The sequence below is a fragment of the Anas platyrhynchos genome, chromosome 21 (assembly GCF_047663525.1).
Source record: "Anas platyrhynchos isolate ZD024472 breed Pekin duck chromosome 21, IASCAAS_PekinDuck_T2T, whole genome shotgun sequence".
Taxonomy (NCBI): domain Eukaryota; kingdom Metazoa; phylum Chordata; class Aves; order Anseriformes; family Anatidae; genus Anas; species Anas platyrhynchos.
Genome location: NC_092607.1, coordinates 18,225,052 through 18,246,965, shown reverse-complemented (window position 1 = coordinate 18,246,965; position 21,914 = coordinate 18,225,052). Strand labels below are relative to the sequence as shown.

Here is a 21,914-nt window from a genome sequence, read left to right as displayed (position 1 = left end):
TGCTGTGTCAGCAGCCCCCGGCCCGGCCGCAGGGGAGGGAGGAGGGGGAAGGGGGCACCGGGGGGGGGGCTGTGGGGGGCTCCGGGAGCACGGAGCCCACAGCCCGGTGCCTTGGAACCCAACGGGGTGTGCGGCAGGAGGAGGCTGTGCCCCCCCTGGGCCCGGAGCTGCTGCTGTGTCAGCCCCCCCGGCCGCCCCCACCCCAAGGACAGCGCCTGCTGGGTCAGGAGGGCAGCGGGGGGGCTGTGGGGGTCCTGCTTTGTGCCCCTCCCGGTGCCGAGCCCCCCCAGGCAGCCAGCAGCAAGCCCTGCAGCCCCCAGGCTGTGTCCCGGGAGCGGCTCCGAGGCTCTGGCAGCTGCTGCAGCCTCCCCGCTGGGCTCCCAGCACGGACGGGCACAAAGCAGCGTCCCCCAGCCCGGGGCCGAGGGTCCTGCCTTGCACTGCGGCCCGGGGCCGAGCCCACCGGGCAGCACCGGGGCTGGCAGGAGCCTGGCACCCATGGGGTGGGGGTGGCACTGCCCTGAGCTGCCCTGGCCAGGCCCCACGTGCGGGGCTTCACCACGCGGGGCCGAGCAGGGCCGGGATGCCCGGTGATGCTGAGGGACCTGGTGGTGGCTGCCCATACGGGACGGGGGCACACCGGGGGTGCTGTGTGCCTGGTGGGAGCGGGGCCTGGAGCTCAGCCCAGGCCCGGGGGGTCCGAGCCGCCCGCTGGCTGCGGGTGCTGGCAGGGACCCGCGCTGTGGGGCCGGCAGCCTCCCGTCCCGCTGTCTCCTCCCCGCTGCAGGCCCACAAGGGGTGGCGGCTGGTGGGCTGTATAAAGGCAGGGGAACCTCAGCCAGCTCAAAAGAAACTCCTGGAGCCACTGGTGCTCTCCCTCCCTCCCTCCCTTCACGTGATTCAGCTTCCCCACACCAGGGAAGCCGGGGACAAGTCACTGTAAGTACCCAAACCCAGCCGGCTTTGTGTCGGCCGGGCCCCCCCGGCCGTGCGTGGCCCTCGGGGGAGGATGGAGGCTCTGGACCCCGAGCAGGAGGGGGCTCGCCCTCCTCTGCCGTGCAGAGAACCAGGCAAAAACTCTGTGGGGAAACCCTGGACGGTCCCACAGCCCTGCAGCAGCCCTGCCTGCCGCTGCTGGACGGGGAGGCTCCAGCTCCCGTCCCGTCCCAGCCCGGCACCCACAGGGCTGTGGGCAGCAGCACATCTCCTGGGGGGCGGCCGGGGTCTGCCCGTGGCTGCTGGGGAGGCCCCAGGGCCAGGCTCCCTCCCTGCGCCGTGCTGGGCTCCCCGCTGCCCCACCACCCACGGGGCTCGTGCCTCGCCCTGTGGTTTGGGGCCGGGCGCTGCAGCCACCGCAGGAGCCGCCTGGAGCACGCCCTGGGGGTGGGCAAGCCCCTGGGTGCATGGGGGCGGCCGGGGGAGCACCCCGGGGAGGGGGCTGCTGGCCCGCGGGCACTGAGGTGATGGGGACCTGGGGGACCTGGGCAGCGCTGGGATTTCGGGGTGCGGGGTGCAGCGCAGCCCTGGGGTGGTCCTAGGGTCTGGGGTGCCCCCACGCCACGGGCAGGGCAGGCAGCAGCCACATTCCCCCCCGGGTGCTCTGTTCCCCCCGGGACCGGCCCACGCTGCCCCCTGCTCTGCCTCCAGGTGCGAGATGGCTGCCGGCAGCCTCCTCCTCCTCCTCCTCCTCCTCCTGCCCTGCCTGGCCACAGCCTCGCGCAGCCCCCCCGGCTGCAGGATCCGGATCACCTCCAAGGGGCTGGACCTGGGTAAGGGGCTGGCCGGGACCCCGCTCCCGGGGCCTGGGTGAGAGGCAGGTGTTGGGTGCCACCCCAGTGGGGGCAGCGGGTGAGGAGCCGGGGCGCGGCCGGGTGGGCGACGCTGCCGGGGCACGGCGCAGCCCCCCCCGTGCCAGCCCGGCCTCGCTCTGCGTTGCAGTGAAGCAGGAGGGGCTGCGCTTCGTGGAGCAGGAGCTGGAGAACATCACGGTGTCCGACCTGCACGGGCAGGAGGGGCAGTTCCACTACAACATCAGCCAGTGAGTGCCGCCCTCGCCCCCCGCGCGGCGCCCCCCGTGCCGGGCTCACCGCCCCCTCCCCGCAGGGTGAAGGTGCTGGACCTGCAGCTGCCCTTCTCCGAGCTGCGCTTCCAGCCGCGGCAGCACCTCGCCTTCGACATCAACAACGCCTCCATCAGCCTGCGCTTCCGCCGCCAGCTGCTCTACTGGTTCTTGTGAGTGCCCCCCCCTCCTGCCCGCCGGGCCACAGCCCCGGGGGGGCCAACAGGCACCTGGAGCTGCTCAGAGCTCCGTGCTCCTCCCGTCTCTTCCAGTTACGACATCGGGTCCATCAATGCCTCTGCTGATGGCGTCCACATCCACACGGTGCTGCGGCTGGCCAAGGACGAGGTCGGGCGCCTCAAGATCTCCAACATGACGTGCAATGCCTCCATCGCCAGGATGCACGCGGGCTTCTCTGGCACGCTCAGGTACCCCCGACCCCGCCGTGGCGGCCGTGTCCCTCTGCCGGGCACTGGGCTGGCTCTGCCTGCACCCAGCTCACCCCGTGCCAGCCCCCCGCGGCCAGGCCGTGCTCTCTTTGAGGCACAAGGGGTGGGGGGACAGGGCTGGAGGCTGCTGCAGAGCTGTTGTGTCCTGCAGGAAGGTCTACGAGTTCCTGAGCACCTTCATTGTCACGGGGATGCGCTTCCTCGTCAGCCAGCAGGTAGGGATCGAGCGGGGATGGGGCACGGAAGCGACGTGGGGCCCTCCCTGGTCCCGCAGCAGGAGGGGCTGCCCCCAGGGAAGGTGCAGGAGGGCCCCGGTCCCCAGCCACACCAGGAGCCCTGGCCCCACCGCCGTGGTTCCCCTCACCCCAGCCACGTCCCTTTCAGATCTGCCCGTCCCTGGAGCACGCCAGCCTGGTGCTGCTGAACTCGCTGCTGGACACGGTGCCAGGTGAGCGCTGTTCTGTGGGACGGGGGCGAGCCGAGCACAGCCCCGCGGGGTGTCCTGCAGGCTTTGCCGTGACAGAGCCTCTTCCTGGCAGTGAAGAACTACGTGGATGACCACATTGGGATCGACTACTCCCTCCTGCAGGATCCGTCCGTCTCCCTGGACACCCTTGACCTGGACTTTAAGGTGCGCACCAAGTCCTGCCCTGCCTCCCCCTGCTCCCCCCGAGCCGCCCCGTGCAGCACGGCACCGGGCTCGCTGCGCTACGGCTGCAGAAACCTCTGCTGCTCACACCCCAGGGCATGTTCTTCTACCGTGGGAGGGAGAGCCAGGAGCTGGAGAACCACGCGGTGGAGCCGGTGATCAAGGAGACCGAGCGCATGGTCTACGTCGCCTTCTCCGAGTACTTCTTCGACTCGGCCATGCACGCCTACTTCCAGGCGGGCGTCCTGGCCATAGAGCTCGAGGGGGAGAAGGTGCAGAGCGGGGGTCACCACTGGGCAGGGGCTGGGGAGGGGGGAAGCACCCAGCGGGAGGCAGGAGGTGCTGCCCGGGGAGCAGCTCTGCCGGGGGCAGCAGTAAGGGCTCTCAGCCAGAGGTTTCTGCTCCCTGCAGGTGCCCAAGGACCTGGAGGTTTTGCTGAGAGCCACCTTCTTCGGGACCATCTTCATGCTGGTGAGGGGAGCTCGCTCCCGGGGTGGGCAAGTCACGGGGGGGCCCTGGGTGTGTGGGGACACGGCCGTGCCCTGGCTCACCCGCTGCCTCCCCAGAACCCTGCCGTGGTGGATGCGCCCCTGCGCCTGGTGCTTCAGGTGTCGGCCCCTCCCCGCTGCGTGATCAAACCCTCGGGCACCTCCGTCTCCGTCTCTGCCTTCCTCAACATCTCGCTGGTGCCTGCGGGCCGCCCTGCTGTGCAGCTCTCCAGCATGGCCATGGTGAGCGCTGCCCCCCCCCCCCAGCACAGCCCCCGGCACACAGGGCAGGAGTGCTGCCCCCTCAGGAGGGCTGCGGGTCCCAAAGCAAGGGGACAGCAGGGCCCAGGGGCAGCAGGGCTCCCACGCTTCTCTCTCCCTAGGAAACGAAGCTGAGCGCCAAGGTGTTCCTGCAGGGGAAGGCGCTGCGCGTGCAGCTGGACCTGCGGCGGTAGGGCCCGCGCTGGGGTCCTGGGGGGGCTGCAGGGATGAGCCCCTTCTGCCCTGGCTCACAGCAGCTTTCCCTCCCGCAGGTTTCGCATCTACTCCAAGCAGTCAGCCCTGGAGTCGCTGGCGGTGAGCAGGGCTGGTGACAGCCCGGGGGGGTCCAACCTCCCTGAGCAGCCCCCAGCCACAGCTGGGAGCAGCAGGGGGGGAAGGGAGGGGAGCCCAGGCCCTGGGAAGCGCAGGCACAGCCTGTCCTGCCAGGCAGCCCCCCCGCTGGGTGCTCACCCTCCCTCCTGTCCTCTCCTCTCCCGCAGCTGTTCTCGCTGCAGGCCCCGCTGAAGACCCTGCTGCAGCTCACCATCATGCCCATCATCAATGGTAAGCAGCCCCCTGCCCGCAGCGGCTGGGCTGGGGCAGGGGCACGCTGCTCACTGCGCCTCCTCCCCGCAGAGAGGACGAGGAAGGGGGTGCAGATCCCGCTGCCGGAGGGCATGGACTTCACCAGGGAGGTGGTCACCAACCACGCGGTGCGTGAGTGCAACCGGGACATCCCGGACCTGCGGGAGGCACCGTGCCCGGTGGGGCGCAGGCACAGGCAGCCCCGGGCTGATCGGCTTCCCCTTCGCAGGGCTTCCTCACGGTGGGAGCCGATCTCCACTTCCAGAAGGGGCTGCGGGAAGTGATTGAGAAATACCGCGCCGTCCCCACGACCCCCGCAGCCCCCACCTCGCCCCCCGCAGCGCCCAGCGCAGGGCCCCGCCAGCCGTAGCTCCCCCTCGCTCCTTCACGCTGGACAGATCCCGGGCTGGACCCGAAGGCTGTAGGTAGGAAGCGGCCCCCCCAGCACCACCAGAACATCCCGCAGGGCCCCCGCGCCCTGGTGGGTGGCAGCAAGGCGGAGACAGCTGCTCTGGGAACCCCTGCTGCACCCCCTCGTTACACTAATAAACCACTCAACGCCAACCCGCGCTGCCTCGCTGCTTGGAGGATGAGCCCACGGCTGCCAGCCCTGGGGGAGAGCCGAGAGAGGCAGCGCTGCTCCCCCCAGGAGGCAACACAGCTGAGAGCAGCACCAGAGGGGTCTGGAGCCGCCGTGCGTTCCCTGCTCCTGGGGGTGGCCGAGTTCTGGGGAGCCCCAGTGCCCCTGCAGGGAGGGTGCAGAGCCCCAGGTCCCACAGAGCGCAGCAGCACCCGGCTCTGCTGGATGCTGGGCGAGGAGCAGAGCGCCTGAGAGAGCCAAGGAAAGCAAAGCGAAGGGGAGCAGAGAGGGGGGAGCAGCTGGTTAATGAGGAGCAGAACAACCTCGTTCAGAGAGTTTATTGTGAGGTCCCAAGAGCACTGCGTGCCCCAGGCAGGGGATTGTCTTCACTGTAAGTCACCTTCCGCTGAGATCTGAGAGTGGGTTCGGGGGGGGGGGGCAGGAAGCCCCTGGGGGGCAGCCCCCACCTGAACTGTGCTTAGCAGGGAGCAGCTGGCTCAGAGCCCGCCTGGGGCAACGTGCGTGCAGAGGCTGCAGTGCGGAGGGGAAGTGGCAGGGACTGCTCCCAGCCCAGAGGGAAGTGACTGCCTCCAGGGACAGACAGGAGGAGAGAGAGGAAGCCACAGAGAGAGGCAGCTGCAGGGCCCAGCAGGGAGGGAGCCCCGGGGACTCCTCTCCCCCCAGCCCGCAGGCAGCCCCCCTCCACGCCGCCTACCCCGGCTGCCGTCCTGCCAGGCTGAGCCGCGTCCCGCCAGCAGCCAGGGACTGGTTCTGTGGCACAGCCAAGCAGCAGCGAGGCCGAGCCATGCAGGAGGCAGCCGGCGCGTGCAGGCAGCTGGGAAGCACCACGCACAGCCGGGGCAGCTCCTAGAAAGGCTCATTCTTAATGAAGCGGCTGAACATGGTGAAGGCAGCGAGGGGCTGGTCCGTGGGCACCATGTGGCCGGCTCCCTGCAGGGAACAGGCAGGAGGAGGGGGGTGTCAGTGCCCCCCCCCAGCAGCGAGCGCCGCTCCCCCCCACCCTGCTGCCTGCCCGCAGCACGGCCAGCAGCCCCGTGCCCCCGCTCAGCAGCTCCTCGCAGCCCTACCTTGACGGTGAGGAAGGCGATGTTGGTGAACTCCTTCACAAAGCCCCCGATCTGGTTCTCGCCTCCTACGGTGTAGAGCCAGGGCCGGCGAGCCACCTGCACCTGGGGCCGGAGGCAGCAGCACCGTCAGCACCCGGCCCAGCGGCTCCCCCCGCTGCACTGGGCCCTGGGCAGCCCGGAGCTCCCCGGGGCTGGTGCCGAGGCTCAGCCCCTGCTCTGCCCGGTTACCTTCTGGCACAGGGAGTCCACAAACCACTCATCCCCCAGGAAGTTGCAGGCCATGTCGACGTCCCCGTTGTACACCAGGATGCGGTATTTCTGCGGAGCAGGAGGAGCTGAGCACCGCGCAGGGCAGCGGCCCCGGGCAGGCAGGAGGCCCCGTGGGGAGAGCTGCCCCCCCAGCACGTACCATGGCTCCGAGCAGCTTCAGGTACTGCTCGTTCATCTGCATGTAGAGGCGCTTGTAGCTGCGGTTCACCTCGAAGCTGGGGAAGAAGCGTCAGCACCAGGCAGCTCCTCGCCCTCCTGGCCCCATCCCGGCCCGCAGCTCGCTCACCTGCACACCTGCCACTCAGGGGCCTCAGGGGGGATGTGGAGAGCCTTCCGCACCTCCGGGGAGTTCAGGTACATGGTAGGGGCGGTGGAGTTGGTGCACGGCGGGTCCATGCGCACCTTCTTACGGGCTACAGGCATCCGGAACAGGTTCTGGAAGGGGCAGGAGAGGCCCTGCAGCAGCTGCAGCTCCGCGCTGCTCCTCAGGAGGGGCTGCTCTGCCCGCTCAGCCCCCAGGCAGCACGGCCAGGCAGAGGGTGTCACAGCCCCGTGTCACAGCCCCGTGTCACGGCACCAGGCTCACCTGCCGCCAGGAGAACTTCAGCGGCATCCGGATGAAGGAGTTTCCCAGGTCGTGGGTGACGAGGTAGTCGCCCTCGTACCTGCAGGCAGACCAAGCACGGAGTCAGGCTGAAAGCTCTGGAGCAATGAGGGGCTGGGGAACAACCTGGGGCCCCCCAGGGAAGAGGAGGCCCTGCCAGCAGGTCCCTGCCCGCCCCACCACGACCCTGCAGGCAGGGAGCCCGCACGCTGCAAACCAGTGCCCAAGGACTCGGCTCTGCTGCTGCGGCCGCTCTCACCTCATGCTCCCAGGGACACCGCCAGCACACGGGGCGTAGAGATTGTAGATGTTGAGGCCGGACTCCTCCACAATCTGGATCATCTCCTCCATCTGCAACGAGCCACAAGAAGGGCTTGGGACTGAGCAGGATGCTTGAGGGACAGGAGCCACTCACAGGCACTGGAGAGGGGCACACGCCCGGGGCTCTGGCTCCCCCACCTTGAGCGTGCAGTTCAGGTTGGAGTTGTCGTGGAAGTTGCACTTCCCCTGGGAGCAGCAGAAGGTCTGTAAGTCCTTCCACAGCCTGCGGGCAGAGACCAGAGAGCCTGCAGCAAGCTGCCAGAGCTAACACCAACACCAACCAGCAGCCACGGCCACGCTGCAGGACCTCTGCCTGCCCTGTGGGCTGGCAGAGCCCCGAACAACCACAGCCCTTGGGGCCATGCAGGACGAGGGGCCACCCCCACAGCCCAAGGATCAGCCCAAGCCAGGGATTGCCCAGAAGGCAGGGAGCCTGCCCGTCCCCCACACCGCTCACCCAGCCGGCCCTGCCCCACGCTGTGCCCCCCTCCTGCTCTCCCAGGGACAGAACCAGCGCCAGCGCTCCCCCAGCCCTTACTGGGTTCCCAGCAGGCCGTGGTAATAGGCGAAGTAAACCAGCGAGTTGTCATTGATCTCATAGGAGGAGAGGCCGTTTCCCACGGCGATTCCCTGCGAAGCAAGAAGGAAACAGCTCTGCGGCGTCCCGGCTCCCCGCAGGGCGGTCACAGCGGCCCCAGCGTCAGGCAGGAAGCAGATGTGGCCCCAGCTGTGTCTCTGTTTACTCCACGGTGGGGAACAGGAAAGGTTGCGGGTGCCCGAGCGCTGCCCCGGTCCCACGCAGCAGGGACACATCCGCCAGCGGCTGCTGCCAGCACCCCAGGGGAGATGAAAGGCAGCGGGGCCAGGCCCTGGAGCGGGCCCCACGCTGCAGCTGCCGGCCGGGCCCTGTGAGGCCGTGCCGAGCCCCCCGCCCCCAGCCCCACGCAGAGCGGTGCCGCTCACCTTCAGGTTGAGGCTGGGGTCCTGCATCACCCACTCGGCCAGCGTGGGGATGTAAACCCCCCCGTAGCTCTCCCCCGTGAGGAAGAGGTCGTTCTTGGAGTACTCGGGGAAGAGGCGGAAGAATTCCTTCAGCGCCAGGTAGTTGTTGTGAGCGACCTGCAGGCACAGGGGGTGAGCACAGCCCAGAGGGGCAGGCACAGGGCCGGGGGCTCCCAGCAGCCGGGGGCACTCGCCTCAGTGTCGTTGGTGGCGTACTTCTTGTCATCCGAGTACGAGAAGCCAACGCCAGCCGGGGACTCCAGGTAGAGCATGTTGGCAACCTGCGGGGACAGCGGGGAGCTGCGGGACAGGGGAAGCCCTCCCGGCTCCCGGGGCTGGGGCAGCGGGCTGCTGGCCTTCATCTACAGCCGTGTTTGTGTCTGCAGCACCAGTGCTGCACTGGGGGGCCGCGGGGCTGCCCCACTGGGAGCGGGTTTCAGAGCAGGGGGGGTCGGGCAGAGGGGGCTCAGCCCCGCCGGAGGGCGGCAGGAGCTGGCCCGGAGCCGCCCGCGCCCCTTGCAGGAAGCGGCTGTGACGGGGCCACTCCCTGCTGGTGCCCTGCCCGTACCTTGTTCCAGGCGTACTCGTTGTACTTCAGGCTCACCCCGTCGGGCTGCACCTGCGGGGGGGATGCAGCGGGGGCCGCCGGTCAGCGGGCACGGCAGGGCCGGAGCCCCCCCCCCCCCCAGCCCCCAACCACCAGCACTGACCAGGAAGGGGCCGTGCTCCTTCAGGAAGCCCTCCATGGAGCTGCAGCCGGGGCCGCCGTTCAGCCACAGCACCACGGGGCTGCCGCGGGGGTCGCTCTGCGCCTCCACGAACCTGCGGGAGAGCCCCGGGAGGGCACCGGGGAGGCACCGTGAGCCCCCGCACGGCCCCGGCCCTGCCCGGGGGGTGTCCACCGGTGGGTCCCGTCCCCCCCCCCCCCACGTACCAGTAGTGCAGGCGGGCGGTGGGCCCGGCGCGGAGGTGTCCCGAGAAGTGCCGGAACGCCGCCTGCTTCGGCAGCCCGGGCAGGGCGCGCACCTCGTGCTCGGGCGGCGCGGCCAGGCCCGGCCCCGGCCCCAGCGCCAGCAGCGCGCACAGCACGGGCACGGCCGGCAGCATCTGCGGGACGGGGACACGCGGCTGGGGGCGCGCACGGGGACCCCCCCAGGCCGCGGAGCCCCCCCCATGCCCCGGCCCCGCCGCCCCCCCCCCCCGCTCCCGGAGCCCCCCCCGGTCCCGGTGCCCCCCCGCTGACCCCGCTCCCGCAGCGGCTCCCGGCGGCGCAGCGCCGCGGGCACGTGACAGCCGCCCATATGACCCCCGCCGGTCACGTGCACGGGGAGTTGGGGCGGGGCTCCGAAGGGGGGCGGGGCTCGCGGCGGCCAATCAGCGCGCCGCCCACCCGCCTGGCCCCGCCCACCCCCACGCCGCGCGCGGGTCCCGAGCTCGTGGGCGCCGCGTGACGCGGGGGGGGCACCGGCACGGAGCGGGGGCGGCCCCGAACGGCACCGGCACCGGCACGGCACAGCAATGCACAACCCAGCACGGCAATGCACAGCCCCGCCCGGTCTCCCCGTGGCAGCCCCACGCGTGGGCTCCGCGCCGCGGGACCGGGCCCAACCCCCCCCGGGCCGGTGCCAGACCCCGGTGGTGCCGCGGCTCCGGGACCGCCGCCACAGCGCCCCGGGCAGCGGCGGGGCCGTGCGGCCATGCCCCGGGACAGGCGGCACCGGGGGCGGCAGGGCACGAGTGGGGGAGCACGGAGGGGTGGGGGGGGAGGGGGTGGGTTGGGGGGGGAGGGGGTGGGTTGGGGGGAGCACCCCCGGTCCTGCTCCCGGTCCCGGTCCCGGTCCCGGCCCCGCCGCCCCCCCCCCCGGCCCCGAGCACTAGGACCCCCCGGCCCCGGCCGGCAGCAGCTGCCCGGAGCCGCCCGGGCCGGGTAAAAATAGCGGCGGGGCCATGGCGGAGCCCGCGGCCCCGGGGCGCCCCCCCGCCCGCTTCCACCGCGTGCACGGCGCCAACGTCCGCATGGACGCCGCCCGCACCCGCGCCACGCGCGTGGAGAGCTTCGCCAACGCGCTCTGCTTCAGCCAGGAGCCGCTGGCGCCCGGCGAGATCTTCCTGGTGGAGATCGAGGAGAAGGAGCCGGGCTGGTGCGGGCACCTGCGCGTGGGGCTGACGGCCCACGACCCGCAGAGCCTGCCCGCGCTGCCCGAGTACTCGCTGCCCGACCTGGTGAGCCTGGGCGACTCCTGGGTGTTCGCCATCACCCGCAGCCACAACCGCGTGGCGCCGGACGGCGAGGAGGCGCCGCGGGAGCGGGGCCCGCTCTGGGCGCCCGAGCTGCTGATCGAGCGGCTGCGGATCCCCCGCGACAAGCTGGTGGGGCGCAGCCGGCCCGGCCGCTACAGCCACGTCCTGGACGAGCTGTACCGGACCAACGCGCTGCCCCCCACCGCCCGGCGCAGCCGCATCGGGGTGCTGTACGCCCCGCGGCCCGACGGCACCGCCGACATGCACATCGTCATCAACGGCGAGGACATGGGGCCCAGCGCCCGCGGGCTGCCCGCCGCCCGCCCGCTCTACGCCGTGGTCGACGTCTTCGCCTCCACCAAGAGCGTCCGGGTGATCCAGGTGGAATACGGCCGTGGGTATCTGCCCCCACGGGCACAGAAACCGGGGGGGGGGGAAGTGGTTACCCCACGGCCTCACGGGCAGTGTCTGAGCGGGGCACGGGGCGTGGGGCACAGGGAAGCAGGTGGGGGTCCCTGCAGAGCACAGGTGGGACCCCCGGGGACCACTCATGGGTAGCTTCCATGGGCTGTGCCGCACCGTGCTGGGGCTGGGGGCATGGGAGCAGCTCCCCCATGTGTGGGCATGGAGCTGGTGGCACTGGGGCAGAGCCAGCCTGAGGGTCCTGTCCCGTCCCGTCCCATCCCGTCCCATCCTGTCCCGTCTCGTCCTGTCCCACGGGCACGAGGCAGCCGGGGCCGGGGCCGTGCTGCTGTGGCACGTGAGCTGCCAGCCTGCGGTGCCGCCCGCACTTGGGCAATGTCCGGGCATTCCTGGTGGTGCCAGCAAAGGCATCCCAGGCAGGGTGGGGAGGGGAAGCCCAGCGCGGTCACTGGCTCCTGCGAGCACTCAGGTGCTAATTAGCACCACGCAGGAAAAGCCAGCACGTGCTCAGAATTACGTGAGACGTGAGCCAGAAGGAAACCAAGCTCCTGGCTGGGCCGCCCTCACGCTGCCTTCCCCCGGTGTTTTATATAACTGGGAGATAATCGGCTGCCTGCATCACAAGGCCAGAGACAGCTCAGCGAGACACCAGCCCCGGGGCAGGCGGCCTCCTGCACCCAGCACCTCTCCCACTGGCCCAAAGTTCAGCCGCTGCCATCCCAAGGCTGAACCCGGCTGCGCGGGGGGTGACCGGCACCCAGCTCCCTGCCGCAGGCTGCTGAGCTGGGCAGGCCGTGCTCCCTGCCCTGCGCAGATTTCGGCAGCTGCTGTTGCTGCAACACTTCCTCTGGGTTTACAAATCAGTTCGGGGGCAGACAGTGAAGTGAAACCCAGAGGGGAGCAGCCGGAGCGCAGCACTGCGAGGGGGCAGGGAGAAGGGAGAGGGCAGGGAGCTGCCGGGGCCCAGGGCGGCTGCAGCTTCTCACCGAGCACTCAGCGCGCCGCAGCCTCGTGGCCCTGGCACGCAGAGATAAAGATAAGCGCTGCCGACGTCCCAGAGCAGCACAAGGCCAGGAGCCGGCGCGGCGCAGCAGAGCTTGGCTTTGCCTGCTGCTGTCTCGAGGCCCCGGTGGCCACGTGAGAGCGAGGGCAGCGTGACGCCGTGGGCAGTGTGACACCGTGGGCTGTGCTCCTCCTCGTGAGGAACCACGACCCGCAGGCAGCGAGCCAGCTCCGGGCTGTGTCGGCGAGCGGGGGCCACCCCACACCCACACTGCTGGGGGCCGCCGCGAGCTCACAGAAGAGGAACGGCCGTGTCACAGCGCGGGGCAGGGGCCGAGCCCCGCGGGAAGGCAGGCGGCCCAGAGGCATCATGTGAGCCGTGCTGCGGGCAGGCTGCCGGAGAAGTTGCTCACGCAGTCTGGCAGGCGTGCAGGCCACCCGGGGGATGGGGATGAAAGGAAAACACCGCGCGAGCCTCGGGGGGCCCACGTGGCAGCCCGGAGAGAAAACAAATGCAAAACAGCCAGAGTCGGGCAGCAATTAGGGTCAGAACTGCGGAGCTCTCCAGCTCTGCCCCTGGCTGGAGCGCCCGGCACAGCCCGAAGCTCTGTGGGCGAGAGCTGCCCTGCGGCACGCAAACTCCCCAAATGCTGCCCGAAACCACGGGGGCAGCGGGGAGCCCCCCCCACAGCCCTCTCGGCACACGGCAGCCCCAGCCCCTGCCTCTTTGTGCTCTCTCGCAGTGCCCTCGCTGCAGACGCTGTGCCGCCTGGTCATCCAGAAGCACGTCGTGCACCGCCTGGCCATCGACGGCCTGGACCTGCCCCCGCCGCTGAAGCACTTCTGCAAACACGAGTGAGGCGCCCGCACCCCACGGGGACCTCCCCCCCCTCTCCGGGTACGGCTGCGCTCGGGGGCACCGCGGGGCAGAGCAATAAACACAACGCCTCCAGCCACCGCCCGAGCAGTGCTGGTGCGGGGGGCTGCGGAGGGGGAGCGGTGCCAGGGGGGGACCGGGCAGGGGGTGCGGGCGCTGTGTGCTCGAGCAGCTCCTCCTGGAGCCCTGAGCGGCTCCGAGCACTGCTGGGGGCCGGCACCAGTGGCCCCGGTGCGGGGTCCTGTGTCTGGTGAGACACTGCAGCGCGCACGGGGCTGCCCAGGAGGTGTGGGTGCTGCCGCAGGGTGTCCTGCCCGGCCCCGCTGCCTGGCCTCACGTGGAGGTAAATTACAGCCGGGCCCTGTCCCGGCCACGCAGTTTCGCTCTTGGGAAAGATGTTTACGCTGAGAAGGGGATGACTGATTTCCTGTGCTCCCCGTGAAGGGTGGGAGGGCCGGGCGCTGCCCCACGTGCAGGGAGCAGCCCCTCGGGCGCACGCCGTGGCCGTGCAGCTGCTCGCGGCGGGAGGTTGGTGCCCGCTGTGTCCCCAGCTGCTGGGTGCTCCGGGGGGAGCCCAGGGCCTGACCCCCATCCCAGTCCGCACCGCGGGCTCTGGCTGCGGGCCTGCACAGACCTTACAGGCAGCTCCCAACTGCAGCTGGTGCTGCCTGCACAGAGCCGCACGGAGCCATCCCCAAGGGCAGGGGGTGCGCAAGGCGGGCAGGGCGGCAGGCAGAGCCTCCCAGGCAGAGCCTCCCGGTGGAAACGCAGCTGTGAGCTTGGAGCAAGGTGTGTTAGGAAACACAGCGCTATGTTTAGACAGCCAGATTTGATATTATCAGATTCTGTTACAAAACCTCGTCTGGGAGGAAATCCCCGGCCACGCGGCACTTCCAGCGGGCCAGCCCTGAAGCCGAGGTGTTGGCGGGGCGCTGCTGGGGGCAGCACGGGGTGAGAGCCCCGCAGCACGGTGCCACTGCCCCCCGCTGCCACACAGACCCCACGGCCACGGGATGCCACCCACTGTGCCCACAGCCTCGGGATGGCTGCACCAGGGGGAACCGAGCTCCCCCGGCACAGGGCAGCTGCCTCGGGCCGGGCACAGCCCCGTGTGCTCTTTTTGGTGTTTTTTTGTCCCCCACCCCCATGTTCAAAGCTCTGCGCTTTGCCGTGGCTTTGTTTGCACGGCTGTGACCCCCAGCGGCTCCCTGCTTCCACCCAGCGCGGAGGCGGCCGTGGGAGGGAGGGCGGGTTCCATTCTGGTTCCATTTTCGGAGGAATTAAGAGCAGCTGCCACGGCCAGACAAACAACCTCCCCGCCCGGGCAGCGCTGCCAGCACCACACATTGCCACCCACAGGATCCCGGGCACAAGGGCTCACACCTAACTGCAGGGCAATGAAATTAAACGAGAGATGAAATTAGAGAGGCAGGAGGGGGTGTCAGAAACCCTGCCGCAGCCAGGAGAGGCCCGGCTGCCCCGCTGGCAGGGGAGGGGCGGCCGCAGGGACACGGCAGCTCCCGGGCCGGTTTATTGGCGTTGCACAACTCGCAGCTGGGTGCTGGGGGACCTGCGGGCGCTGGCCGCGGATCACTCAGCTCCATCACACGCTGTTATCCCCTCACCTCCTGCCCCGCGCCACCCCGGGCTCGCTGCCAGCCGCGTTTCCTGCTGTCGGGTCAGCGGCTCCGTCCCCGTTACGGCCCGGTCAGGGACTCGTGGAGCTCCTCAGGCTGATCCCTGCCGCGGGGAAGGACGCCGCCTTGTGCCGCCGCCTTGTGCCGCCGCCTGCCCGGCCCCTCTGGCTGCGAGGCGTTTCTCCCCGAGCCCAGCACAGCCGGGCCGTGCAGGCCGGGCCGCAGGAGCCCGGGCTGGGCCCGCCCCGTGGGCATCCCCAGGGACCCGCCCGGTGCCTGCCGGCTGCGCTGAGCCGCCGCGGGGCCCCCCCGGCTCGGTGCAGCCATCCCGGGCTGCCTGAGGAGCCCGTCAGCCCCTCGCTGCCTCCCCTCGTTGCCCCTCGGGGCGTTCCGCAGCCCCGCCCGGCTGCAGCCCCAAGGGCCCGGGAGCACCGAGCGCTCAGGGACCGGCCCTGGAGGAGCCCCCGGGAGCTGCAGCCGCGCCCCGAGCCCCCGCGGGACTCCCGGAGGCTGCGGGCGGGGCTGCAGAGCCCGGCACCGAGCCGCAGGGGGCGGCCCCGGGCCCCTCGGGCGGCCCCGTGCTGCCGGCGGGGCCCCGGAACCGGAACCGGAACCGCCCTGGCCGCGGCCGGAACCGGAACCAGAACCGGCACCGGTACCGGGTCCGCCGCGGGGGGGCCCTCTCCCCGCACGCCCCGCCCCCTCGCGGGGAAGCCGCCAATCACCGCCGGGCACGCCGTGACGTCACGACGCCGGCAGCGCCCCCCTCAGGCGCTCAGCAGAGCCCCGAGCACCGCCCCCGGTCCCAGTCCCGCCCCCCTCCCGCGGGCTGGCCAATCACAGCCGTGCTTTGCAGATTGGCAGCTCGTCCGCCAACCGGCACCACGCTTTCCTCCACCCTCCCGCCGACCGACAGCGCGACGGACCAATCACGCGCCGCCCCCGCCGCGTGGGCGGTGCCTCCCGCCGTGCCGGCCGTGCCGGTTCCGGGTGGCCGCGGGGATGGCGGAGGCGGGCGGGGACCTGCGGGGAGCGCTCAGCGACACCGTGCTGAGCCTGGAGCGCCTGGACACCGACCTGTTCCGGTGCGCGGGGCCGGGCCGCTCCCCCCCTGCCGCCCCCCCCCGGCCCCGCCGCCCCCCGCTGACGGCGCCGCCGCCGCTGTCCCCGCAGGGGCCGGCACCACTGGGTGCCCGCCACGCGCCGCCTGTTCGGGGGGCAGATCGTGGGGCAGGCCCTGGTGGCGGCCGCGCACGCCGTGAGCCGCGATGAGCAGGTGCACTCCCTGCACTGCTACTTCGTGAGGGCAGGTGGGAACGGGGGGCACCGGGGGAACGGGAGAGACACCGGGGGGACCGGGGCGGAATGGGGGGAACGGGGGGACCGGGGAGAAATGGGGGACACCGGGGGAACGGGGGGGCTGGGGGGCACTGGAGGGGAACGGGAGGGAACGAGGGAACCGGGGGGGCTGGGGGGGGTGGGGGGGACCGGGGGGCACCGGGAGGAACGGGGGGGCCGGGGGGGAAACGGGGGGGAACGAGGAAACCGGGGGGACCGGGGGAACGGGGGTGGAATGGGGGGAACGGCGGGCACCGGGAGGAATGGGGGGCACTGGGGGGGAACCGGGGGCAACAGGGGGAACGGAGAGCACCGGGGGGGGCCGGGGGGAAACGGGGAGGCCGGGGAGCACTGGGGGGAGCCGGGGGGGAACGAGGGAACTGGGGGGACCGAGAGGAATGGGGGGCACTGGGGGTGAACCGAGAGAGCCGGAAGGAACGGGGGCACCGGTGGGAACGGGGGAGGCCGGAGGGGCCAGGGCTGAGACCCCCCCAAGCGGTGCCGCTGCCCGGGGGGGGCCGTACCGGTTGGGGCACCCCGAGCTGCGGCCGCCGCACGGTGCCGGGGCTGTGCTGTGTGTGCCAGGGGACCCCGCGGTGCCGGTGCTGTACCAGGTGGAGCGGACCCGCAGCGGGAGGAGCTTCTCGGTGCGCTCCGTGAAGGCCGTCCAGCACGGGCAGCCCATCCTCATCTGCCAGGCGTCCTTCCAGCGGTCCCAGCACAGCCCCCTGCAGCACCAGTTCTCCATGCCCGCGGTGCCGCCGCCCGAGGAGCTGCTGACCCAGGAGGAGCTCATCGCCAGGTTCCTGCAGTGAGTGGGGTGCGGGGGGCGCGCGGTGCCTGCTGCTGGGCCTTGGGGAGGTGCGGGGGCAGAAGCGGAGGGGAGAGGATTGCGGTGACGGCCTGCGGAGTTCTCAAACGCACAGGATGGGGCCGGGACCGGGACCCTCCTGCCCCCCTGGGGGGCCCTGGGCTGAGTCCGCTGCTGTCAGCCCTGCCCTGGGCCTTCCCAGGACGCGGGGCACTGAGGTCACTTCTCCGTGTTGTCCGAAGGAATCCCAACTTGGCAGAGAAATACAGAAGGCGCCTCAACAAGATCCAAGCAGAAAATGTGCCGATTGATATCAAACCCGTCAACCCGCCGGATATATTCACCACGGAGCAGCAGGAGCCGAAGCAACTCTTCTGGGTGCGAGCCCGCGGCTACATAGGTGGGCACTGCCCTGAGGGGCTCCCAATGCTGCACGAGCCGGGGGCTGGGGCTGCGGCTGCACAGCACGCTTGTGACAGGGCTGGGGGGGTCGCGGATCCCCGCTGTGCCCCAGGGCTGCGGGAAGCCTGGGGATCTCGGGGCTGAAGCACCACGGGGCAGAGCCTGACACGGCGCCCGTTTGCCACATTGAGCCAGGGGCACAGCGAGGGCAGTGGGTATAAAGCTGCACGGTTCTGTTGGGTAACAGCCGGCCCTGGGGACACGGAGCTCAGAGCCACAGCTCCTGCCCAGGGCTGTCCCGCAGCACCGTGCTGGTTCCTTGCAGGAGATGCCGACATGAAGGCGCACTGCTGCGTGGCCGCCTACATCTCGGACTACGCCTTCCTGGGCACGGCCCTGCTGCCCCACCGGCAGTACAACGTCAAGTTCATGGTGTCCCTCGACCACTCCATGTGGTTCCACGCTCCCTTCCGCGCTGACCACTGGATGCTCTACGAGTGTGAGAGCCCCTGGGCGGGTGAGTCCTGCCCGGTTCCTGGGCACCGCGTGGCCGAGGCCGGCCCTGCCCCGGCGGGGACCCAAGGGCTCGCGGTCTGACGGGCGCTGCCTGCAGGTGGGTGCCGAGGGCTGGTGCACGGGCGCCTGTGGCGCAGGGACGGGGTCCTGGCTGTCACCTGCGCGCAGGAAGGAGTCATCCGGGTGGAGCAGAAACCGACCCAGAGTAAACTCTAGCCAAGGGCGCCGGCGGCAGCAGTGGCACCAAGCTCCCTGTGCCGGGGCTGAGGGCTGCGGAGGAGCCTGCACCAAACTGGCCGTGGGCGAAGGCGGAACCCCGGGCAGCAGAGGAGGGAGCAGCAGAGAATGGGCTGCGGAGCCCGGCCTGCCGGAGGGCTGGTGCCAGCACCTCGGTGCTGAGCTGGACCTGCACGGGCGGCACTTTCACCGCCTGTCAGCGTGTAACGTGAGCTCAGCCAGCCTTCACCCAGCGTAAATAAAGCCATCACGTGAACGGGCGAGCCGTCCCCTGGAGTTTGTCCCCTTGGCTCTGGGCGGCTGCGTGACTCCGAGGGAGCTTCTCGTGGCAGGGCAGCGTCAGGGCTCTGCGGGTGGCTGTGCCCCACGACGGATGGGGTCAGAGGAGGGGAAAGCGCAACCGTGACAATCGTTGGCTTCCCCTTCTCACTTCTGCTCACCTCCCCGTGCCCTCATGGATGAGCTGCTGCTGCTCCTGCTGCTGCACCTCGGCCTCCTCCTCAGGGCTGGGTGGGAGAGGGGCCCCAGCAGCCGCAGTGAAAGGGAACGAGGCCGTTCCCACCTCCTGGCCTGGGAGCCGTGAGAGCTTCCCACCGATGGGTGCCCCCGTGCCGTGCCGGAGGGGGAAGTGAAGCTGAGCAGACACAGCAGGAACCCCTGCTCTTTTTCCTACCAAGACTTTATTTAATAAAGTCCTTTTTATTATGTGTTACTGGAAGCTCCTGGCCAGAAGCCTTCCTGTCCCTTTTAACGTGCTGCCTGTGCGTGCCGGCTGAACCCCATCTACCTTGGGCAGCCCCCGCAGGGAGCAGCCGGCCCCCCGGCAGGTGGTGCGGGCAGCGAGCACCCAGCGCCGGAGGAACTGACACAGAAATGCATTTTCGAGGGGCAGCTCCCAGAGGGGCTGGCCCTGCTCCCAGCCACCACGCGTGGGTTGTGCCGACACCGCTCTGCCTCCGTGCCCCATCCTCACCCTCGCTGCCGTGGCTCCCACCCTGGTGCTGCCGCCGTGCTGCCCCCACGGACCCTGAGCCCGGTGCCGGCCGGGGCCTCACTCGAGAGGCTCCTTGATCAGACACTCCTTCAGGCTGGGCTGCTGCTGCAGGGGCAGCCCAGCCTCCTGCAGGCCCTGCAGCCGGGCCTCCGAGCGCCGCTTGTCCTTGCCCACCTTCCAGGCCAGGTGGACGTGAGCCTGGAGGAAGGGCCCCAGCAGCGGGTGGCTGTCCTGGGCCTCCAGCAGCTGCAGCGCCTGCTCGCAGCAGCCGTGCGCCTCGCCCAGCTGGTCCAGCTCCTGGTGGCACACGGCCAGCCCGGCCAGTGTCAGGAGGAAGCGGCCGGAGCCGCAGACCCCCAGCCGCTCCTGCAGCCGGCAGGCGTTGGCCCAGGTGGCCAGGGCCTCGCGGTACATGCCGGTGCAGGTCAGGCGCTGGGCGGCCCGCAGGTCCTGCAGAAAGAAGAACTCGAGGAACTCGGGGGAGCGGCGGATCTCGGCGATGGAGTGCAGGTGGGACAGGAACTGCTCGAAGGCTCGGCTGCGCTTGGCGATGGTCTCGGCCGTGAAGTTGCGCCGCAGCCTCTTCCTGGGGAAGGCGATGCCGGCCATGTCGCAGCCGAAGCGGCTGCGCAGGCGGCGGTTCAGCCGCTCGAAGTCCGAGTAGCGCCGGGCAATGGTGGCGGGCGCCTTGTCGAACTGGCCGGAGCGGATCAGGTAGATGGTGTAGAGCTGCAGGCAGGGAGCTGGGGGTCAGGGGGGCGCCGTGGAGGGGGACACGGCCTCCCGGTGGGGCCGGGACACAGCCAAGTGCACGCAGCAGAGGAGCCACTGGGACAGGGACAGGGACAGGGACAGGGATGCGGTGCCCCGCGCCGCCCTGCCCCGGGGCAGGGTTTGGCCCAGCAGAGCGAGCAGGCCCAGCCGGCTGTAGTTACCTGAGGCTCATCTGAGCCGCCAGCACCATCAGAGCAGCACAGGGAGAGACAGAGAGAAATCAGCGCCCACCCGCCCCGGGACGCCCGGCCGCAGGGGGCCCCGCGGCACGGCCCCGAGCGGGGCGCACTCACCACGTACTTGGAGGAGCGCTCGCTAACCACGCTGGCGCTGGTGACCTCGAAGAGCAGCCGCTGTGGTGCGAGGCTGCTCCGCGACTTCCTCCACAGCTCCTGCAGCTGGCGGGTCAGCAGGCTGCCGCCGGGGGGCTTCGCCGCCGCGTCCCACTCTGCGTGGGGACAGGGGCTCAGCGGGGGCACCGGGCCGCCCGTCCCCGTCCTGCCCGCAGGACACGGCCTCACCCCGGGGCTCCGCGTCCCGGCACCTGCCTCCGTCCTCTGCGCCCGCGGCCTCCCCCGTGGGCTCCGTTGGCTCCCCCGGCTCCTCGCCGGTGCCGTCCTCCTCGTCCTCGTCCTCGTCGCCGTCCTCGTCCTCGTGGCTGGCGAAGCTCAGGGTGCCGCTGAGGCGCGTGGACAGCCCCTCGGTGTCGTCCTCCAGCTCCGAGCTCTCGGGGCAGTCCTCGGCCTCGCCGCCGTCGTGTGCCCGCTCCTCCCTGGCGCCCTCAGCGCCCAGCGCGTGCCGCAGGCGGTGCAGGATGCGGGCGGCCATGCCCACGGCCGGGGGACGGCGACGACGGCTCGGCCCCGGCCGCCCTCGCCCGCCGGGACGGGCACCGGGCACGGGGCGGCTCCGGAGCGGCGGCGGGACCCGGCCCCGGCCCCCCCCCCCGCCTGCCCGGAGCCCCGCTCCCGGCGCGGTGCGGCCCCGGCCCCCCCCTCCCGGTGCTCCCGGTGCCCCCGGTGCCGGTGCCGGGGCCCCGCCGCCCTCCCCGCGCCGCGCCGGGCGGTGCCGAGCGATGGCCGCTCCGCCGCCCGTCCCGGGATCCTCCCTGCGCGGCTCCGCCTCCGCCGGGAACCCGGATCGCGGCGGGGCTGGCACGGCCCGGAACGGCCCCGAGCAGCACCGGGGCCCCGCTCCCCGCACCGCCACGAGCGGGGATCAGCTCCCCGGTACCCCAAATACCCCCGGTGCCACAGTGCCCGGTGCCCTCACACCCTCACACCCCAAATACCGCAGTGCCCCCGTGCCCCAAGTGCCCCCGTGCCCCGATCCCGGGTCCCTGTCCCGCGGTGCCGTGTCCCCAGCAGCCCCCGGGCAGCCCCGGCCCCGCTGCCCTTGGCCCCCGGCCGGGCTCGCCACGCGCCCCCACGGCTGGGCTGCAGCCACGGCCGGCGTCAGGCGCTCGCCCGGCCTTATTTAGGGCCATTCCTGCTCCCTCCTCGCCACTTTCTTGGGAACGTCTATTAATATCGAGGAACCGGCCCAGCTGCTGCCATCGCTCTGCGCCCAGCGCCAGCACCCCGCACCCTGCCCGGCTCTGCTGCAGGCCCGGGGTGCCCCAGGGCCGCCCCCGGTACCCCATGTCGAGGGGCGCACCGGGGGGCTCGGCTCCCGTGGGCAGCAGGGGGGTCCTGGCAGCCTCCCGCCCCTCCCCAGCACCGGGGAGCCCCCCGGGCCTGGTGCCGTGCTGCCTGCACTGCCCTGAGCCCTCCTGGAGCCCCACGGGGCGCGGGCCACTTGGCCAGCGCATCCCCCGAGCCGTTGGCCCTGGCAGCGGGACCCTGGCAGGGGCTGCGGCACTGGCGCCAGCTCCCTGGGCTGTGCTGGGAGCCTTCGAGGAGGCCCCGGGCAGGTTTCCACCCTGCCGACGGCACGCAGCGGCGCTGCCTTTTCCAGCCCCGTCTGTGATGAGGGAGGTGGGTGCCAGCAGTGCCAGCACCCACCGTGGGGGCCGGGTGCTCCTCGCCCACCCCGGGGCTGCACAGCCCTGCCATGGCCCAACCCTCATCGGGGGCTGGGGGCTGCAGGGGGCCTGCCCAGCACCAGAAACAGGGGTGAAGGGCAGGGGTGGGGGTGGCAGGCAGGGGTGGGCAGCCGGGGTGCTGCGGGGGGCGAGGGAGGGTACGGAGCCCGGCCCCTGAGCTGGCCGCCTGCCCCCAGCGGTGCCGCGGGCTTGGCGGGGGCACGTGTGGTGCCATCGGGCCGTGCCCATGGTGCCGGGTCCGGCACGGCCACGCCGGGGAAGC

At 71.5% G+C, this 21,914-nt stretch overlaps 5 protein-coding genes and 1 long non-coding RNA gene across 12 annotated transcripts; 3 read left to right on the top strand and 3 right to left on the bottom strand.

Annotated features, from left to right (window-relative positions):
* Positions 1-600: 600 nt before the first annotated feature.
* PLTP (phospholipid transfer protein) lies at positions 601-5,055 on the top strand. Of its 2 annotated transcripts, XM_027442898.3 has the most exons (16): positions 601-939; positions 1,648-1,769; positions 1,939-2,038; positions 2,104-2,232; positions 2,332-2,487; positions 2,660-2,723; positions 2,893-2,956; positions 3,048-3,139; positions 3,253-3,429; positions 3,569-3,628; positions 3,724-3,888; positions 4,029-4,096; positions 4,179-4,221; positions 4,407-4,470; positions 4,543-4,619; positions 4,721-5,055. In XM_027442898.3, the coding sequence occupies exons 2-16, from the start codon at positions 1,655-1,657 to the stop codon at positions 4,859-4,861; spliced, it is 1,515 nt and encodes a 504-aa protein (XP_027298699.3). In that variant the 5' UTR covers positions 601-939; positions 1,648-1,654; the 3' UTR covers positions 4,862-5,055. The 2 variants fall into 2 exon arrangements, with proteins under 2 accessions (XP_027298699.3, XP_071882449.1); XM_072026348.1 differs by lacking the exon at positions 601-939.
* Positions 5,056-5,394: 339 nt separating this feature from the next.
* CTSA (cathepsin A) lies at positions 5,395-9,715 on the bottom strand. Its single transcript, XM_027472775.3, has 15 exons — positions 9,600-9,715; positions 9,291-9,463; positions 9,067-9,178; positions 8,925-8,975; positions 8,551-8,637; positions 8,318-8,473; positions 7,893-7,984; positions 7,493-7,577; positions 7,293-7,384; positions 7,016-7,094; positions 6,716-6,864; positions 6,569-6,644; positions 6,388-6,477; positions 6,160-6,261; positions 5,395-6,022 (listed from the first exon to the last, which is right to left on the bottom strand). Exons 2-15 carry the CDS (start codon positions 9,461-9,463, stop codon positions 5,939-5,941), a joined length of 1,428 nt encoding a protein of 475 aa, XP_027328576.3. The 5' UTR covers positions 9,600-9,715; the 3' UTR covers positions 5,395-5,938.
* A 457-nt stretch (positions 9,716-10,172) lies between these two features.
* NEURL2 (neuralized E3 ubiquitin protein ligase 2) lies at positions 10,173-12,979 on the top strand. Of its 2 annotated transcripts, none has more exons than XM_027442897.3 (2): positions 10,173-10,991; positions 12,766-12,979. In XM_027442897.3, the coding sequence occupies exons 1-2, from the start codon at positions 10,304-10,306 to the stop codon at positions 12,879-12,881; spliced, it is 804 nt and encodes a 267-aa protein (XP_027298698.2). In that variant the 5' UTR covers positions 10,173-10,303; the 3' UTR covers positions 12,882-12,979. The 2 variants fall into 2 exon arrangements, 1 of the variants encoding a protein (XP_027298698.2); XR_011804406.1 differs by lacking the exon at positions 10,173-10,991 and adding an exon at positions 11,032-12,394.
* Positions 12,980-14,040: 1,061 nt separating this feature from the next.
* LOC139999192 (uncharacterized) lies at positions 14,041-15,353 on the bottom strand. Its single transcript, XR_011804407.1, has 2 exons — positions 14,525-15,353; positions 14,041-14,286 (listed from the first exon to the last, which is right to left on the bottom strand). It is a non-coding gene; the product is annotated as an uncharacterized lncRNA (long non-coding RNA).
* Positions 15,354-15,461: 108 nt separating this feature from the next.
* Positions 15,462-18,100, top strand: ACOT8 (acyl-CoA thioesterase 8). The gene is made up of 6 exons (XM_027472789.3): positions 15,462-15,621; positions 15,710-15,846; positions 16,460-16,685; positions 16,928-17,085; positions 17,413-17,604; positions 17,701-18,100. The coding sequence occupies exons 1-6, from the start codon at positions 15,539-15,541 to the stop codon at positions 17,817-17,819; spliced, it is 915 nt and encodes a 304-aa protein (XP_027328590.3). The 5' UTR covers positions 15,462-15,538; the 3' UTR covers positions 17,820-18,100.
* A 401-nt stretch (positions 18,101-18,501) lies between these two features.
* On the bottom strand, positions 18,502-21,125 carry SNX21 (sorting nexin family member 21). Of its 5 annotated transcripts, none has more exons than XM_038166139.2 (3): positions 20,130-21,125; positions 19,902-20,056; positions 18,502-19,420 (listed from the first exon to the last, which is right to left on the bottom strand). In XM_038166139.2, the coding sequence occupies exons 1-3, from the start codon at positions 20,434-20,436 to the stop codon at positions 18,521-18,523; spliced, it is 1,362 nt and encodes a 453-aa protein (XP_038022067.2). In that variant the 5' UTR covers positions 20,437-21,125; the 3' UTR covers positions 18,502-18,520. The 5 variants fall into 5 exon arrangements, with proteins under 5 accessions (XP_038022067.2, XP_038022069.2, XP_038022070.2 ...); XM_038166141.2 differs by having other exon boundaries at positions 20,157-21,105; XM_038166142.2 differs by having other exon boundaries at positions 18,755-19,420; positions 19,909-20,056; positions 20,130-21,123.
* Between the last annotated feature and the right edge of the window lie 789 nt (positions 21,126-21,914).

Excerpts from the sequence above, each read along its gene's own strand:
- PLTP (XM_027442898.3), top strand. The coding sequence starts at position 1,655 with ATGGCTGCCGGCAGCCTCCTCCTCCTCCTCCTCCTCCTCCTGCCCTGC. Across the intron at positions 2,724-2,892 it reads GCTTCCTCGTCAGCCAGCAG|ATCTGCCCGTCCCTGGAGCA; the intron begins GTAGGGATCGAG and ends CGTCCCTTTCAG. Across the intron at positions 4,222-4,406 it reads CAGCCCTGGAGTCGCTGGCG|CTGTTCTCGCTGCAGGCCCC; the intron begins GTGAGCAGGGCT and ends CCTCTCCCGCAG.
- CTSA (XM_027472775.3), bottom strand. The coding sequence starts at position 9,463 with ATGCTGCCGGCCGTGCCCGTGCTGTGCGCGCTGCTGGCGCTGGGGCCG. Across the intron at positions 7,985-8,317 it reads ACCCCAGCCTCAACCTGAAG|GGAATCGCCGTGGGAAACGG; the intron begins GTGAGCGGCACC and ends CTTGCTTCGCAG. Across the intron at positions 6,478-6,568 it reads TGAAGCTGCTCGGAGCCATG|AAATACCGCATCCTGGTGTA; the intron begins GTACGTGCTGGG and ends CCTGCTCCGCAG.
- NEURL2 (XM_027442897.3), top strand. The coding sequence starts at position 10,304 with ATGGCGGAGCCCGCGGCCCCGGGGCGCCCCCCCGCCCGCTTCCACCGC. Across the intron at positions 10,992-12,765 it reads GATCCAGGTGGAATACGGCC|TGCCCTCGCTGCAGACGCTG; the intron begins GTGGGTATCTGC and ends GCTCTCTCGCAG.
- ACOT8 (XM_027472789.3), top strand. The coding sequence starts at position 15,539 with ATGGCGGAGGCGGGCGGGGACCTGCGGGGAGCGCTCAGCGACACCGTG. Across the intron at positions 15,847-16,459 it reads CTGCTACTTCGTGAGGGCAG|GGGACCCCGCGGTGCCGGTG; the intron begins GTGGGAACGGGG and ends TGTGTGTGCCAG. Across the intron at positions 17,605-17,700 it reads GTGTGAGAGCCCCTGGGCGG|GTGGGTGCCGAGGGCTGGTG; the intron begins GTGAGTCCTGCC and ends CGCTGCCTGCAG.
- SNX21 (XM_038166139.2), bottom strand. The coding sequence starts at position 20,436 with ATGGCCGCCCGCATCCTGCACCGCCTGCGGCACGCGCTGGGCGCTGAG. Across the intron at positions 20,057-20,129 it reads CCGGGACGCGGAGCCCCGGG|AGTGGGACGCGGCGGCGAAG; the intron begins GTGAGGCCGTGT and ends GTCCCCACGCAG. Across the intron at positions 19,421-19,901 it reads AGCGCTCCTCCAAGTACGTG|GAAGAGGCTGCGGCGCAACT; the intron begins GTGAGTGCGCCC and ends CGCCTTCCCCAG.